Source organism: Anopheles coluzzii, chromosome X (assembly GCF_943734685.1).
Source record: "Anopheles coluzzii chromosome X, AcolN3, whole genome shotgun sequence".
NCBI classification, from domain to species: domain Eukaryota; kingdom Metazoa; phylum Arthropoda; class Insecta; order Diptera; family Culicidae; genus Anopheles; species Anopheles coluzzii.
The window spans coordinates 26,512,798-26,525,228 of record NC_064669.1 but is presented as its reverse complement, the minus strand read 5'-3'; the positions used below and the strand labels follow the sequence as shown (position 1 = coordinate 26,525,228).

Genomic DNA, 12,431 nt, shown 5'->3' with positions numbered 1-12,431 from the left:
CTTTTCCAGTAAAATGTATGATCTAATTAACAATTTTCTTGCGATTTCAAGCACGATTTATGGTTACAATTAAAATTAAAATTCAAATCGAAAAGGGCTTTCAGATGTCAAACTGCTGTAACGAACTTTTGCATACTTATCAAATCGTTCTACATTATTTGACCTCGTTCCTGCACAGTCCTTGGTATAGCGAAATCGCGTATAACGAGTGTGACGTACATCGGGGAATACCTATGTATACAAAAGATAAAATCGATATCAAATTAAGAAAAATACTTACCATCCATTTGAATTTCAAACCAAACAATGCAATAACGAAGAAACCCGTCCATACAATTGGGCAGGCTATGAGCGCAATCCAGAAGATTTGTTTTTCAGCATAATTAAAGTTGGATGAGCTTTGACCCTTTGTCTCAAAAATCCAATTTGATACACCTTTGTCATCTACATAGTTCCACCAACGCAGCCCAACGAGTAGGCGACCAGTTATGTTTTTCACTGTCCAAAAATCGGCCGATAGCATCAACACAACAAATACAAAGCTAAAAATAAAACTGTCGCTAAACCAACCACATAATAAATATGAAATAAGAGCAGCCATTCGGAATAGAACATGGAACAGAGTCACGTATGGATGTCTGAAAAATGGAAACATGTTATCTGCAATATTCTTATCAGAAACATGCTAAACAACGGGGAATGGACTTACAAAAGCTGATTTGAAACTTTGTTTTCCTGATCAATATCTTCTTGATCGAACATCTCGGCATTTTCCAACAAAGGGGCCTGACATGAAATAAAAAACTATAAAACCAAAAAATAAATGAAACTATATTTATACATACTTTTACAGAGGCCATTGGTGTTGAAAAGCTGTTCTGATATGGAACAAGGCAATGTTGTTAATAGAATGGTTTAGAGAGGCTTTGGCTCCTGCGGAGTTCTTTCGCCTCAAGGAACAAGGCAACCTAACTATTCTATATTAACATCAATGACCGTAAAGATATCAGGTCAAGTTATAAGCCCGTTTTGACAGCTAGGTGGAAGAAGAATCGACGAAGAAAACTGACAGTTAGTTTTCCGCTTTTGGCGAACGCTTCAAGTTCTCGAAGAAAAATTTCCATTTTAAATCACGGACTGTGTTCTAATAATCTAAAATATTCACCCAAATTGATCTCCACCCAATATTGACCATGCAAAACGTAAACAATCCATCCATACATATTCAAGCGGAAAACCATCTGTCAAAATCGAAGCCCAGGGGGGGGATCGCCAAAAGCGCTATAACTACACCTCATTATATAGCGCGTGGCCACGGAGCTGAAAAAATGTTGAAACAATTTTCAACTTTGTCAAAATTGCTTGTCAACTGCAAAAAAGAGCTTTTCTCGTGGCCGCACCAAAAACATACACAAGAGCGAAAAAAAGCTCCAACATCTGAATATCATCGATATTTTGTTTAAGAAGCACTAACTAGGTACATAAATCAATTTGAATCATGCATTTTAGCATTATTATCATAACAATGGGTCACAACTGCGCCAAGTAGCTGTTTGTTTACGGTTTTTCACGAACGTCAAATTTTGTCAACTTTTGTCAACTTTTATTCTTGGCTGCTCCAGGTCACAAAATTTTGACAAAAGCTCACATTTTGAAAAATTTGTCAGCATTTTGTCACTCCCGTGGCCTTTCGCAAATACGTTCCACCATGATTAACATGTTTATTTATAGACACGTCACACAAAGCGTAAACACGGCAAAGAAAGTTAGGCGGCGCTCTAGCAGCAATAGAACACGACATCCGACACGAACAAACCCATATAACCATATGGAGGTGCACTGTCAGACACAAACAAACAAACAAGACAAACGTCGAGTCGAACATGTCAGTTGATTCTGTCTGTGATGATCGATACCCACCTGTTAGCGAGTGGCCACGGAGCTGAAAAAATGTTGAAAAATTTTTCAACTTTGTCAAAATTGCTTGTCAACTGCAAAAAAGAGCTTTTCTCGTGGCCGCACCAAAAACATACACAAGAGCGACAAAAAGCTCCAACATCTGAATATCATCGATATTTTGTTTAAGAAGCACTAACTAGGTACATAAATCAATTAGAATCATGCATTTTAGCATTATTATCATAACAATGGGTCACAACTGCGCCAAATAGCTGTTTGTTTACGCTTTTCCACGAACGTCAAATTTTGTCAACTTTTGTCAACTTTTTTTCCTGGCTGCTCCAGGTCACAAAATTTTGACAAAAGCTCAAAAAAGTGACAAAAGCTCACATTTTGAAAAATTTGTCAGCATTTTGTCACTCCCGTGCAAGGATAATGTATTTAGAAGGTTGATTTTTACCGCTTTTGCTGGGCGACATTGTGGGGGACATCTGTCACTCTCTGCATACAAATTTCATTACCCCGCACCAGCCCTCCACGATTTTTATACCGGAGCCCACGGAAGAGATGTGTCAAGTCGAGAAATGTCATTTTGCTCTGAACAACTTCACCTTGTCATTTATAACACCTTGCTCCCGTGGCCTTTCGCTTTGTGCTGTGAGCAAGGTGTTATAAATGACAAGGTGAAGTTGTGCAGAGCAAAATGACATTTCTCGACTTGACATATCTCTTCCGTGGGCTCCAGTATAAAAATCGGGGAGGGCTGGTGTGGGGTAATGGAATTTGTATGCAGAGAGTGACAGATGTCCCCCACAATGTCGCCCAGCAAAAGCGATAAAAATCAACCTTCTAAATACATTACCCTTGGCTGTGAGTACCTTGGCTGTCAAACGCTTCACAGCTACAGTAGATAGAATTCAATTCGGGACATTTTTAAGTTTGTTTACGTAGTTTGTCTCTTTTTCTTCTTAAAATTGCGTGATAAATATTTAAAATAGCTATCAATAATTATTGTTAAACTTTTCAATCAATTATAACATCAAATATAAAGGATTGCAACGTATTAAACTATTGTGTGTACATAATCCATGTGTATGCACTGTAGGTGTTTTGGCATGGACGTTTGTTTACATTTTTCAATATTAAATTTGAATGATTTCTATGTTATTATGGATGTGAATAACTAGTAAATTATGAGTTGAATCTTCCCCCTGTAGGTGGATATTCATTTAAACTATGAAAATACTTCATTTTCGAGACGAAAAGAAAGGTGTATTGCAGTGCATCATGACAGGTCTATAAGACATCGAACAGCTGACAGAGCACCTATCGAACAGAGTCGTGTTTGTTTGTCTCGTTCGATTGGTCCCAGAGCGCCGCCTTAGACGGCGCTCTGGCACCAATCGAACACGACTTCCGACTCGACCACCCATAAATAAATGCACCGTTATACGGACGTCACACGAGGCGTAAATTCAAAAATTTACGCTTGATTTGTATCAAGGTGGATTTAAAATTATCAGGTGGTGGACTCTAGTGCAGTTTGACAATTCGTCACTTGACGTAAGGTCCCTAGGATTCAAACTTTGTTTACATTTATTAAATTTGTTCATATAATTCATCTACCCCACTTTTTCGATTCAATATTCTAAAATATATATTTTGGACTTTGCAAGTTCTTATTTAACATTAAAACATGGATTAAAGTGTGTTATTTTGAGTTATTCCCCGAATTTATTCTATATTTCATTATGTTTTCGACATTTTTGATGGTGAAATCAAGAAATCATTTTTTTATTTTCAATTTTCACATTGATTCCTTATTATGTACGAGCCGCATGGACAATTTACGTGAGATTAGAACTCATACTCCCTCAAGATCATAGTCCCTCAACTATGGCCACCCCCCACAAAGGTCCTTATCCACCACCTGATATTTTTAATCCACCTTGGTTGGATGGCTGAAATCAAGGTGGATTAAAAATATCAGGTGGTGGATTAGGGCCTTTGAGGGGTCACCATAGTTGAGGGACTTTACTTCATTTTAGAACCGTTAACCATTGGTTTCAACACGCAAAGCTTAGCAAATAGAACAGATTTCTTTGTTATTATGTTCATTTTTGTGTGTCTATTGGTTTTATCGAAAAATGAGATATATTAATAAAAGATTTGATGATTTGTTTATGCACGAAATTTAAAATCATGTGAGTAAGAGTTCTAATCTCACGTAAATTGACTATGCGGCTCGTAGATAATGATGAATTAATGTAAAAATTGAAAAAATAATGTTTTCTTAATTTTTATCATCAAAAATGTCGAAAACACAAAGAATTATAGAATAAATTCACGGAATGAAACAAAATAACACACTTTAATCCATGTTTTAATGTTAAATAAGAACTCGTAAAGTCCAAAATATATTTTTAAAGAATGTTTAATTGAAAAAATGGGGTAAATAAATTATATGAACAAATTTAATAAATGTAAACAAAGTTTGAACCTGGGGACCTTACGTCAAGTGACAAATTGTCAAAATGCACTAGATTCCACCACCTGACCGTATTAATACACGATGCGCAATCTCAGATTGCGCATATATTCGTTTTATCAAAACATAAGTCATTTCGCGTAGCCAACCCTGAGCTATAAACGTCATTTCCATACATTTTCAGATTGCGCCAAGATTGCGCATAAATTTTCAAGATTATATGTCCGAGATATATATATATTTTTTGACAGATAAATATATCAAACCGACCCGTTTGACAGATAAATATATGCGCAATCTGAGATTGCGCATCGTCTATTGCTACGGTGATATTTTTAAATCCACCTTGGCTGAAATCCAGTTTACGCCAAAGTTTACGCATCGTGTGACGTCCGTATGAAATCCAGTTTACGCCAAAGTTTACGCATCGTGTGACGTACGTATTAGGCAGCGCTCTGGGACCAATCGAACGAGACAAACAAACACGACTCTGTTCGATAGGTGCTCTGTCAGCTGTTCGATGTCTCCCGCAGTGCAAGTGACAGCGATTTGCGAGGGCGCGCGAGGGCTCGCACGCCATACAAGTTCACTGCTCCAGAGCCCTCGCATTAAAGAGCTTGCGAGCCTTGGAAGTGTCATATGAGCGAGACAGCTGTATGTCAAATGTATGGCTATCTCTTTCGGCAAGAAAAAAGCTCCGAAATGCAACGGTGTTGGTGGACAAAATTTAAATGGCCAAAAATTTTGACCACACACACTGTCTCTCCCGGTGCCTTCCCCTGTCCTCTCTTCCTTCAGGCCCCTTCCTCTTATTTTCGCGCGCCGCTCGCTTGTGTGCGATAGCTCATCAGCTGGTACTGGTACAGTAGGTGACCGCTAACTGGATGTGTTTTAACTGGAGTGCTTTTTAACTGGAGGTTCGCTAACTGGAGTTACTCTCAGTTAACGAACACTTAAACGTCAAAACATGAAACATCCGGAATCTCATGAAGAGAAATTTATTGCAAATGTGCATTTTTCAAGCAAATTTAGGGTCTTTTGCCTACGTTTGCTATTAATTTATGTTATTACACGAATTACTATACTTTATATCAACATAAATGAAAAAAAAGTTTGGTATGTTTATTCCAGTCAACGTCAATCAAAACAATCAATCCATAGAAACGTCACTCCAGTTAGCGAACATTGTTCGTTAACTGGAGCTTGTTTACCTCTCAGTTAGCGGTCACCTAGGGTAACTGTACCAGTTTTCGGCAGTGTACCTATTTTCGGCAGGGTAGCTAAAAACGTGAAATTCTGCACAAATGCGGTAAAAAATTTCACAAAATACAATTTTGTAGTGAAGGTGTACTTATTTGATATTCACATACGAAGTTTCACACCATTTCATTACGTATTTTCCAAAATATCAAATAAATTGTGCTTTTTTTCGGCAGCTTTGCTGTCAGCCACTCGTTCGGCAGGTTTTGTGATTAAGAGAATCAGAACAGTAAAACAATGAAAAAGTGGTGTATATTAAAGATTTTATGCTTATTTAATTTATTCTAACTTGTTCGGAATTTTAAAATCACGATAAACAGGTTATTTTTCACTTTAAATGCTGCCGAAAATAGGTACACAGTAAATGTTCATTTTTGACAGCTCAATGTTGTGGGCTCGTGCCGAAACTCGGAACAATAACACACTTTGAATTTGGCTGAATATTCCTTTTAAAATTGATCAGAACACTACAATGCGTATGTCGACACATAATATGACCTTTCTTGTACCAAATATCACCAATTTTACGACAAACAATGCACTAACTTAAGAGAAAAATAAATATTTGTAAGCCAGTTCGCACCGTACGCTATAACCATCAAACTGTCAATGGCTGCTCTGTTTAAACGTCGCATCAAAATGGCTGTCAAAACGGGCCAAAATAAGCAACATAAAATTAATAATTAAAGTGCTTTTTAACACCAATCTTAGGAAAGTAAGAGTGTTAAATTGCTTTAAACATTTTTTTGTACATATTCACATTGATACAAACATTTTCTGACCCGTATTCGCGCTGCCGAAAATAGGAACACAGCCTGCCGAAAATAGGAACAAACTGCCGAAAATAGGAGCAAAATCAATGTTTGCATTTTCACGAATATTTATGAAAAAGGACTTTGAACCGGCAAATTAAAAATATTGTAACATACTATGATAGTTTATCAACCAGAATAACAACACTTTCAAGAAAAATAATGAAAAATATTGATGTGTGAGCAATTTTTGTGAAACTGCTGCACTAGCCTGCCGAAAACTGGTACAGTTACCCTACTGTATATGGTAGGGTTGTAGTTGTATCTTGAATTGGCGATTGGTTCATATATATGTAGTGTATTTGGTTTTACCTGTGACCTTGACGATGCGAGAGCCGATCAATTCTGGTGTTGAAGCAATATTTGTGCTATGCTGGTGGTTGCCGTTCCGTGCCGTTTCTGATGTGGCCATTTGATCGCCATGAGGATCAACGGTTATGAAGCCAATTTCAAACGAGCGAAAGTGAAGGAATAATTCCGTACCGGAAATTTGATTTTTTATCACGTGTGATTCTCCAATGTTCATCTCAACCCGATGTATGCTGGTTTTTACGGCCATATGAGATAATATACTCATGTGTTAAAAAATGTCGCTTTTTTTTTCTTTCCTGATTTTCCCGAAAATTGACCCACAATTCAATACGATTTGACTATTTTAATTGATTCCTCATACAACGCATGGAGAGAGGTAAACTGGCTTCGCCAATTCTTTTATCTCCGCTCCCAACCATTCATCACCCGAACCACCCACAATCTCATCATTCCATCCACATGCAACGACATTTCCCTCTTCTTTAACAGCAAAGGTCTCAACCGAAGCTTCTACAGACTGCTGCTTTCCATTTTCCTGTTTCTTCTTCTTCTATTTGCCGTATCCATCTACCTGGTCATGCCAGCCAATGCAAGCTTTTGCGTCTTTTTAGTACCACACATCCGGCTGGCCAGTCCTTACTACGAGGGGACCGTCTATATGAGGCTTGAACCTATGACGGGCATGATATTATCATCCTCATCCAGTGGCGGATCTAACGGTAGGCGGACTAGGCGGTCGCCTGGGGCCCCGCCGATTAAGGGGCCCCGTAGATCGCCATTCTATAGTATGCCGTATGGACAGAGTACTAGCGACAAGGGCCCCCGGAAGGATGGACGTAGGGGGCCCGAGGCTGGCGAATCAATTTTAGAGCCTATGACTGATGATCGTAGGGACCCCCGACGCGTTCAAACTCCCAACAGCCAGTTTAGTGCCGCTACCACCTCACCCCCCCTCCCCCACGGACCACCATTTACCATTTACAGGGGGCCTCAACTCATCTTACCGCCTAGGGGCCCCGATACCCTTAATCCGCCACTGTATGTATCCTGACCACTCTGACCACTCTCGGTTCCGTGTCAAGATCCTCATTGAGGACATCACACGCTGACAGCGCCTTTTTCAACGGTGAGCCCTCAGGATCGGGCCGTGATCTGCGCACATCCTTTTGAACGTGTCACCAACTGATAATAAAACGTTAGAAACGAACTCTCTAACCCGCAGGTACCCATCTTCTACCATCTGCTCCACATTATTTGACACACCATGAACAGCTTCCTTTTGTCTGTCCTTGCGAACGACTAAGAGCTGGATCGTTCAGTACCAGGGGTATGACATGGCCTAGCCATCGCGGACAGGCGAGTATGGTGCGCTACAAGCTACCAGATCCACCAGGTTAAACCAATGTAATCGAAATGTAGTCCGCAAATATCCAGACAAAATCCTCTAGTGAACGAGCATAGAAACCTTCTAACAAACTAACTATATGTTATCATGTTTATTCCCCATTTAAAAATGCGTAGTGTTTTATGAGAATATAAACTAGATTTATTTATCTTTAATGTTGTATAAAACCCGCACATACGAGTGGAGGCAGTCTCATAAATGTAGGTTTACAAGCACAAATGTAAATTTTACTAGCGAGCGAGGGGTGGGTTCCATTTTTGGGGCCCCTCAAGACCACGGGGCCCTACGCGGCCGCTTAGTTTGCTTAGCGCTCATTTCGACCCTTCACACACACGCACATTTCAAAACACTTAATGTTGTGGACAGACCGCTGCCTCATGTTTGTTTTCGGCCGCCCCCTGTGCACCCACACCATCGTCTGTGTTTGTTTTGTGCGGACACAACAGTGGCGACGAGGATGGGATCCTCCTCGCGTAGGGGGGGATCCTACAAAGGACCGACGCAGCACGGAGGTCACCATCGCGGTTCCACCATCGCGCAACCGCCATCGCGCAGGAAGGGCACGCTTGGGTTTGCGCGAAGCCCCGAAGGGATCCTCACTCCGCTGCAGCGTATTCCGGCCAAGGCGAGGGGACATTCCGCCTTGGAGCGACAACATACGGCATCACCGCCGCCCGCTGCAGCGTCAACGGACACACTGGTGCAGTATTGTCGTTGCGGCATCACGGCCGCCCCTGCTGCATCAGCATCATCGTCGAGCCCGGTGAGCAGGCACAGTGCTGAGGCATTTCGGCTGCCCCCTGTGCGTCTTCATCGCCGGCGCTCCAGCTGCACAGGTGCATCTCGACGGCGACACTACTGTCGCCCCTGTGCAGCAACATCGTTCGTATGTGTCCCGGGTCACAGTCGTCGTGCGCGGCATCACGGTTGCCCGCTGTGCACTCGCATCGTCATCATCATCACCATCATCCGGCGCGCCCTGCACAGCAGTTCACCGGCAGCGACATCACGGTCGCCCCTGTGCAGCGGTTCCGGCTGAGCGGTCCAAGCGCGCGCGGCACCACAGCCGCCCCCTGCTCAGCCGCACATCGACGCCCCAACGGCAGCAGCATCCGGAGAGCTGCCTCAGAAGCATCATCGGCGTCCGGTGCAACGGCTTACGACAACAGCATCATGCTGCAGTGGCACCGACAACAACAACAACAATAACACCACAGCGGCTGCAACGGAACGAGCGAGCGCAGCACATCGGCTGCCCCCTGTTGCAGCCCGCAACGCTCATCCCGTTGAGCGTATGGCATGGAGGCCGGTCTGCACTCTCCCCCGTTACATAGCGTCCCATGACCCGTATGCTTGCCACGCCGGTTTTATTCGTAATAAAACCGCTGCGTCGGCTTAAGCCGTACCGGCTAAATTAAAACGGGGAGATGTTGTGGACAGACCGCTGCCTCATCCTGAGGGCTCGTCGTTGACAGCAGGGCTGTCATCCGGTGACGTCCTCAGTGAGGATCGCGGCGCGAGAAGGACCAGTCGTCCTCTCCCCGCATTGCGTGTGTGTGTATGCGTTGTTATTTATATACGTGTAATACAATAATACCAAAGAGTAGTGACAAAATACATATTCTGTTTGTGCCGTACACACCACCGTCTCATGTTTGTTTTGTGCGGACACAACACTTAACATAAAATTAGGCATATCGATTTATGACTTAAAGCGCACTTAAGATTAAACTTAACTCGTTAACATAAAGTTATTTTTCCAATTAACACAATAACACTATTAACGCGATGTCGTGTAGATGGGCGGAAGTGGGTTCACGTTAACAATTTGCCACTGTCGCCACTGTGATGAGTGTTTGTCGGTGCTGCCAGCGAGCGACCGTCGATGAAATCGATACACCTGAGGGAATATAAAACATTTGTTTTAGAGGGAAGATAAAACAACAGATCTAGATGTAGCGATAGTGCATCTAGAAGGAACTCACTCGTGGGGTTTTTTCTCCTGCCAGGAAATTTGACCGCAATCAGTAGTGCGGTCGGTTCGGTCCTGTTGCTGCTGCAGCTATTGTGGGGCAGAGGATAATGAGGATCCGAAGGGTTGAATTCCTGCCCCGAACGTTTCAACGTTTTTTCCTCGACACCGTCCGGCGGCGCAATCGGGGCACCCGGTGCCGGCTGGGCCTCAGCGTGTTGTGCTGGTAGAGCCCGACTCGTCGCCGTACAGCTTCCGGATGATGTTCTTAAATGGTTCCTCGTAAGCCCACGTTCCAGGATAGAGGAAAATTGGCTGCAAAAAAGGAATAAACACCATGATTAGCATCCTAGTCGGTAGCTTCGCCAAACAATCTTCTTCTTCTTTCGTGGCCCACTTACAACTTACCGAATCATATACAACGCAACGTACAGTCGCAAACACCTGCCGCATATCATTTCTGCATTATATCTGCAAATAAAAAAGAGGCCATAGTCTGTTCAAAAAGTGTTTCTTTATCATGATAATCGCTGGATAACACTTACCCGCTGTCTTGTGCTGTGTTGTTCACCACATCACTTTCCTACGCCGGTACATGCACGTAACGCTTCCGACGGAGCCAGCACGCATTGGGCAGGACTTCTACCACTAACTTTTGCTAAAATGGCACTTACTTACGTAAAATTAAGACCTTAATTATTAAAAAACTTACCAAAATTGATCAGCCAACAACACTGTTTACGTTTTTTTACACACACAACCTGACTTCTACAGTGACAGCAGCCGCATAGCACCAACACAACGAAAGGTGTCAGGCGAAACGTCTGACGATCTTAGGCGAGGGGTAGGAAGGAGATCAGTGATGAGGGACGTGAAAGCTCAGCTCGACAGAATCGCTATAGGAGGAAGCGAGGCAACTAGACTAGACTAGAGAAATTAGAGCGAGAGGTACCTCACCAACCCTCGCATTGTTTGCCGGGATGACACTTCCAAGGCTCGCAAGCTCTTTAATGCGAGGGCTCTGGAGCAGTGAACTTGTATGGCGTGCGAGCCCTCGCGCGCCCGCGCAAATCGCTGTCACTTGCACTGGGCGCTTCCTTTTCCTGGTCACACCTACAATGCTGTCATTTTAAGCGAAAGGCCACAAAAAAAAAGCGAAAGCGAAAGGGGGGGAGTGACAAAATGCTGACAAATTTTTCAAAATGTGAGCTTTTGTCACTTTTTTGAGCTTTTGTCAAAATTTTGTGACCTGGAGCAGCCAGGAAAAAAAGTTGACAAAAGTTGACAAAATTTGACGTTCGTGAAAAAGCGTAAACGAACAGCTATTTGGCGCAGTTGTGACCCATTGTTATGATAATAATGCTAAAATGCATGATTCTATTTGATTTATGTACCTAGTTAGTGTTTCTTAAACAAAATATCGATGATATTCAGATGTTGGAGCTTTTTTTCGCTCTTGTGTATGTTTTTGGTGCGGCCACGAGAAAAGCTCTTTTTTGCAGTTGACAAGCAATTTTGACAAAGTTGAAAATTTTTTCAACATTTTTTCAGCTCCGTGGCCACGCGCTATTGAGTTTTCGGGTTGCTGTCAAAAAGATTTCGGATGAGCTTTCAGCTCTCGGAGCAAAGTGTATAAGCGAAAGGCCACGGGAGCAATGTGTTATAAATGACAAGGTGAAGTTGTTCAGAGCAAAATGACATTTCTCGACTTGACATTTCTCTTCCGGTGGCTCCGGTATAAAAATCGGGGAGGGCTGGTGCGGGGTATTGAAATTTGTATACAGAGAGTGACAGATGTCCCCCACAATGTCGCCCAGCAAAAGCGATAAAAATCAACCTTCTAAATACATTATCCTTGAACGGTAGTGACAAAATGCTGACAAATTTTTCAAAATGTGAGCTTTTGTCACTTTTTTGAGCTTTTGCCAAATTTTGTGACCTGGAGCAGCCAAGAAAAAAAGTTGACAAAAGTTGACAAAATTTGACGTTCGTGAAAAACCGTAAACGAACAGCTACTTGGCACAGTTGTGACCCATTGTTATGATAATAATGCTAAAATGCATGATTCTAATTGATTTATGTACCTAGTTAGTGCTTCTTAAACAAAATATCGATGATATTCAGATGTTGGAGCTTTTTGTCGCTCTTGTGTATGTTTTTGGTGCGGCCACGAGAAAAGCTCTTTTTTGCAGTTGACAAGCAATTTTGACAAAGTTGAAAATTTTTTCAATATTTTTTCAGCTCCGTGGCCACGCGCTATATGAAGACCAGATGGTCTCGTCC

General features: G+C 42.2%; 2 protein-coding genes across 2 annotated transcripts in view; both read right to left on the bottom strand.

Annotated features, from left to right (window-relative positions):
* The window catches only part of LOC120947497 (uncharacterized Golgi apparatus membrane protein-like protein CG5021), a 69,586-nt gene extending 68,295 nt beyond the window's left edge, over positions 1-1,291 (bottom strand). Inside the window, exons 1-4 of the mRNA XM_040362869.2 lie at positions 1,166-1,291; positions 846-1,036; positions 710-786; positions 281-638 (exon numbers count right to left, since the gene is read on the bottom strand). Of these exons, the coding sequence (XP_040218803.1) occupies positions 281-638; positions 710-786; positions 846-860 (450 nt within the window). The 5' untranslated portion in view covers positions 861-1,036; positions 1,166-1,291. The remainder of the gene's footprint in view (positions 1-280; positions 639-709; positions 787-845; positions 1,037-1,165) is intronic.
* An 8,506-nt stretch (positions 1,292-9,797) lies between these two features.
* Positions 9,798-11,712, bottom strand: LOC120956058 (uncharacterized). Its single transcript, XM_040377440.2, has 5 exons — positions 11,543-11,712; positions 10,694-11,269; positions 10,557-10,619; positions 10,162-10,463; positions 9,798-10,076 (listed from the first exon to the last, which is right to left on the bottom strand). The coding sequence occupies exons 3-5, from the start codon at positions 10,604-10,606 to the stop codon at positions 9,997-9,999; spliced, it is 432 nt and encodes a 143-aa protein (XP_040233374.2). The 5' UTR covers positions 10,607-10,619; positions 10,694-11,269; positions 11,543-11,712; the 3' UTR covers positions 9,798-9,996.
* Between the last annotated feature and the right edge of the window lie 719 nt (positions 11,713-12,431).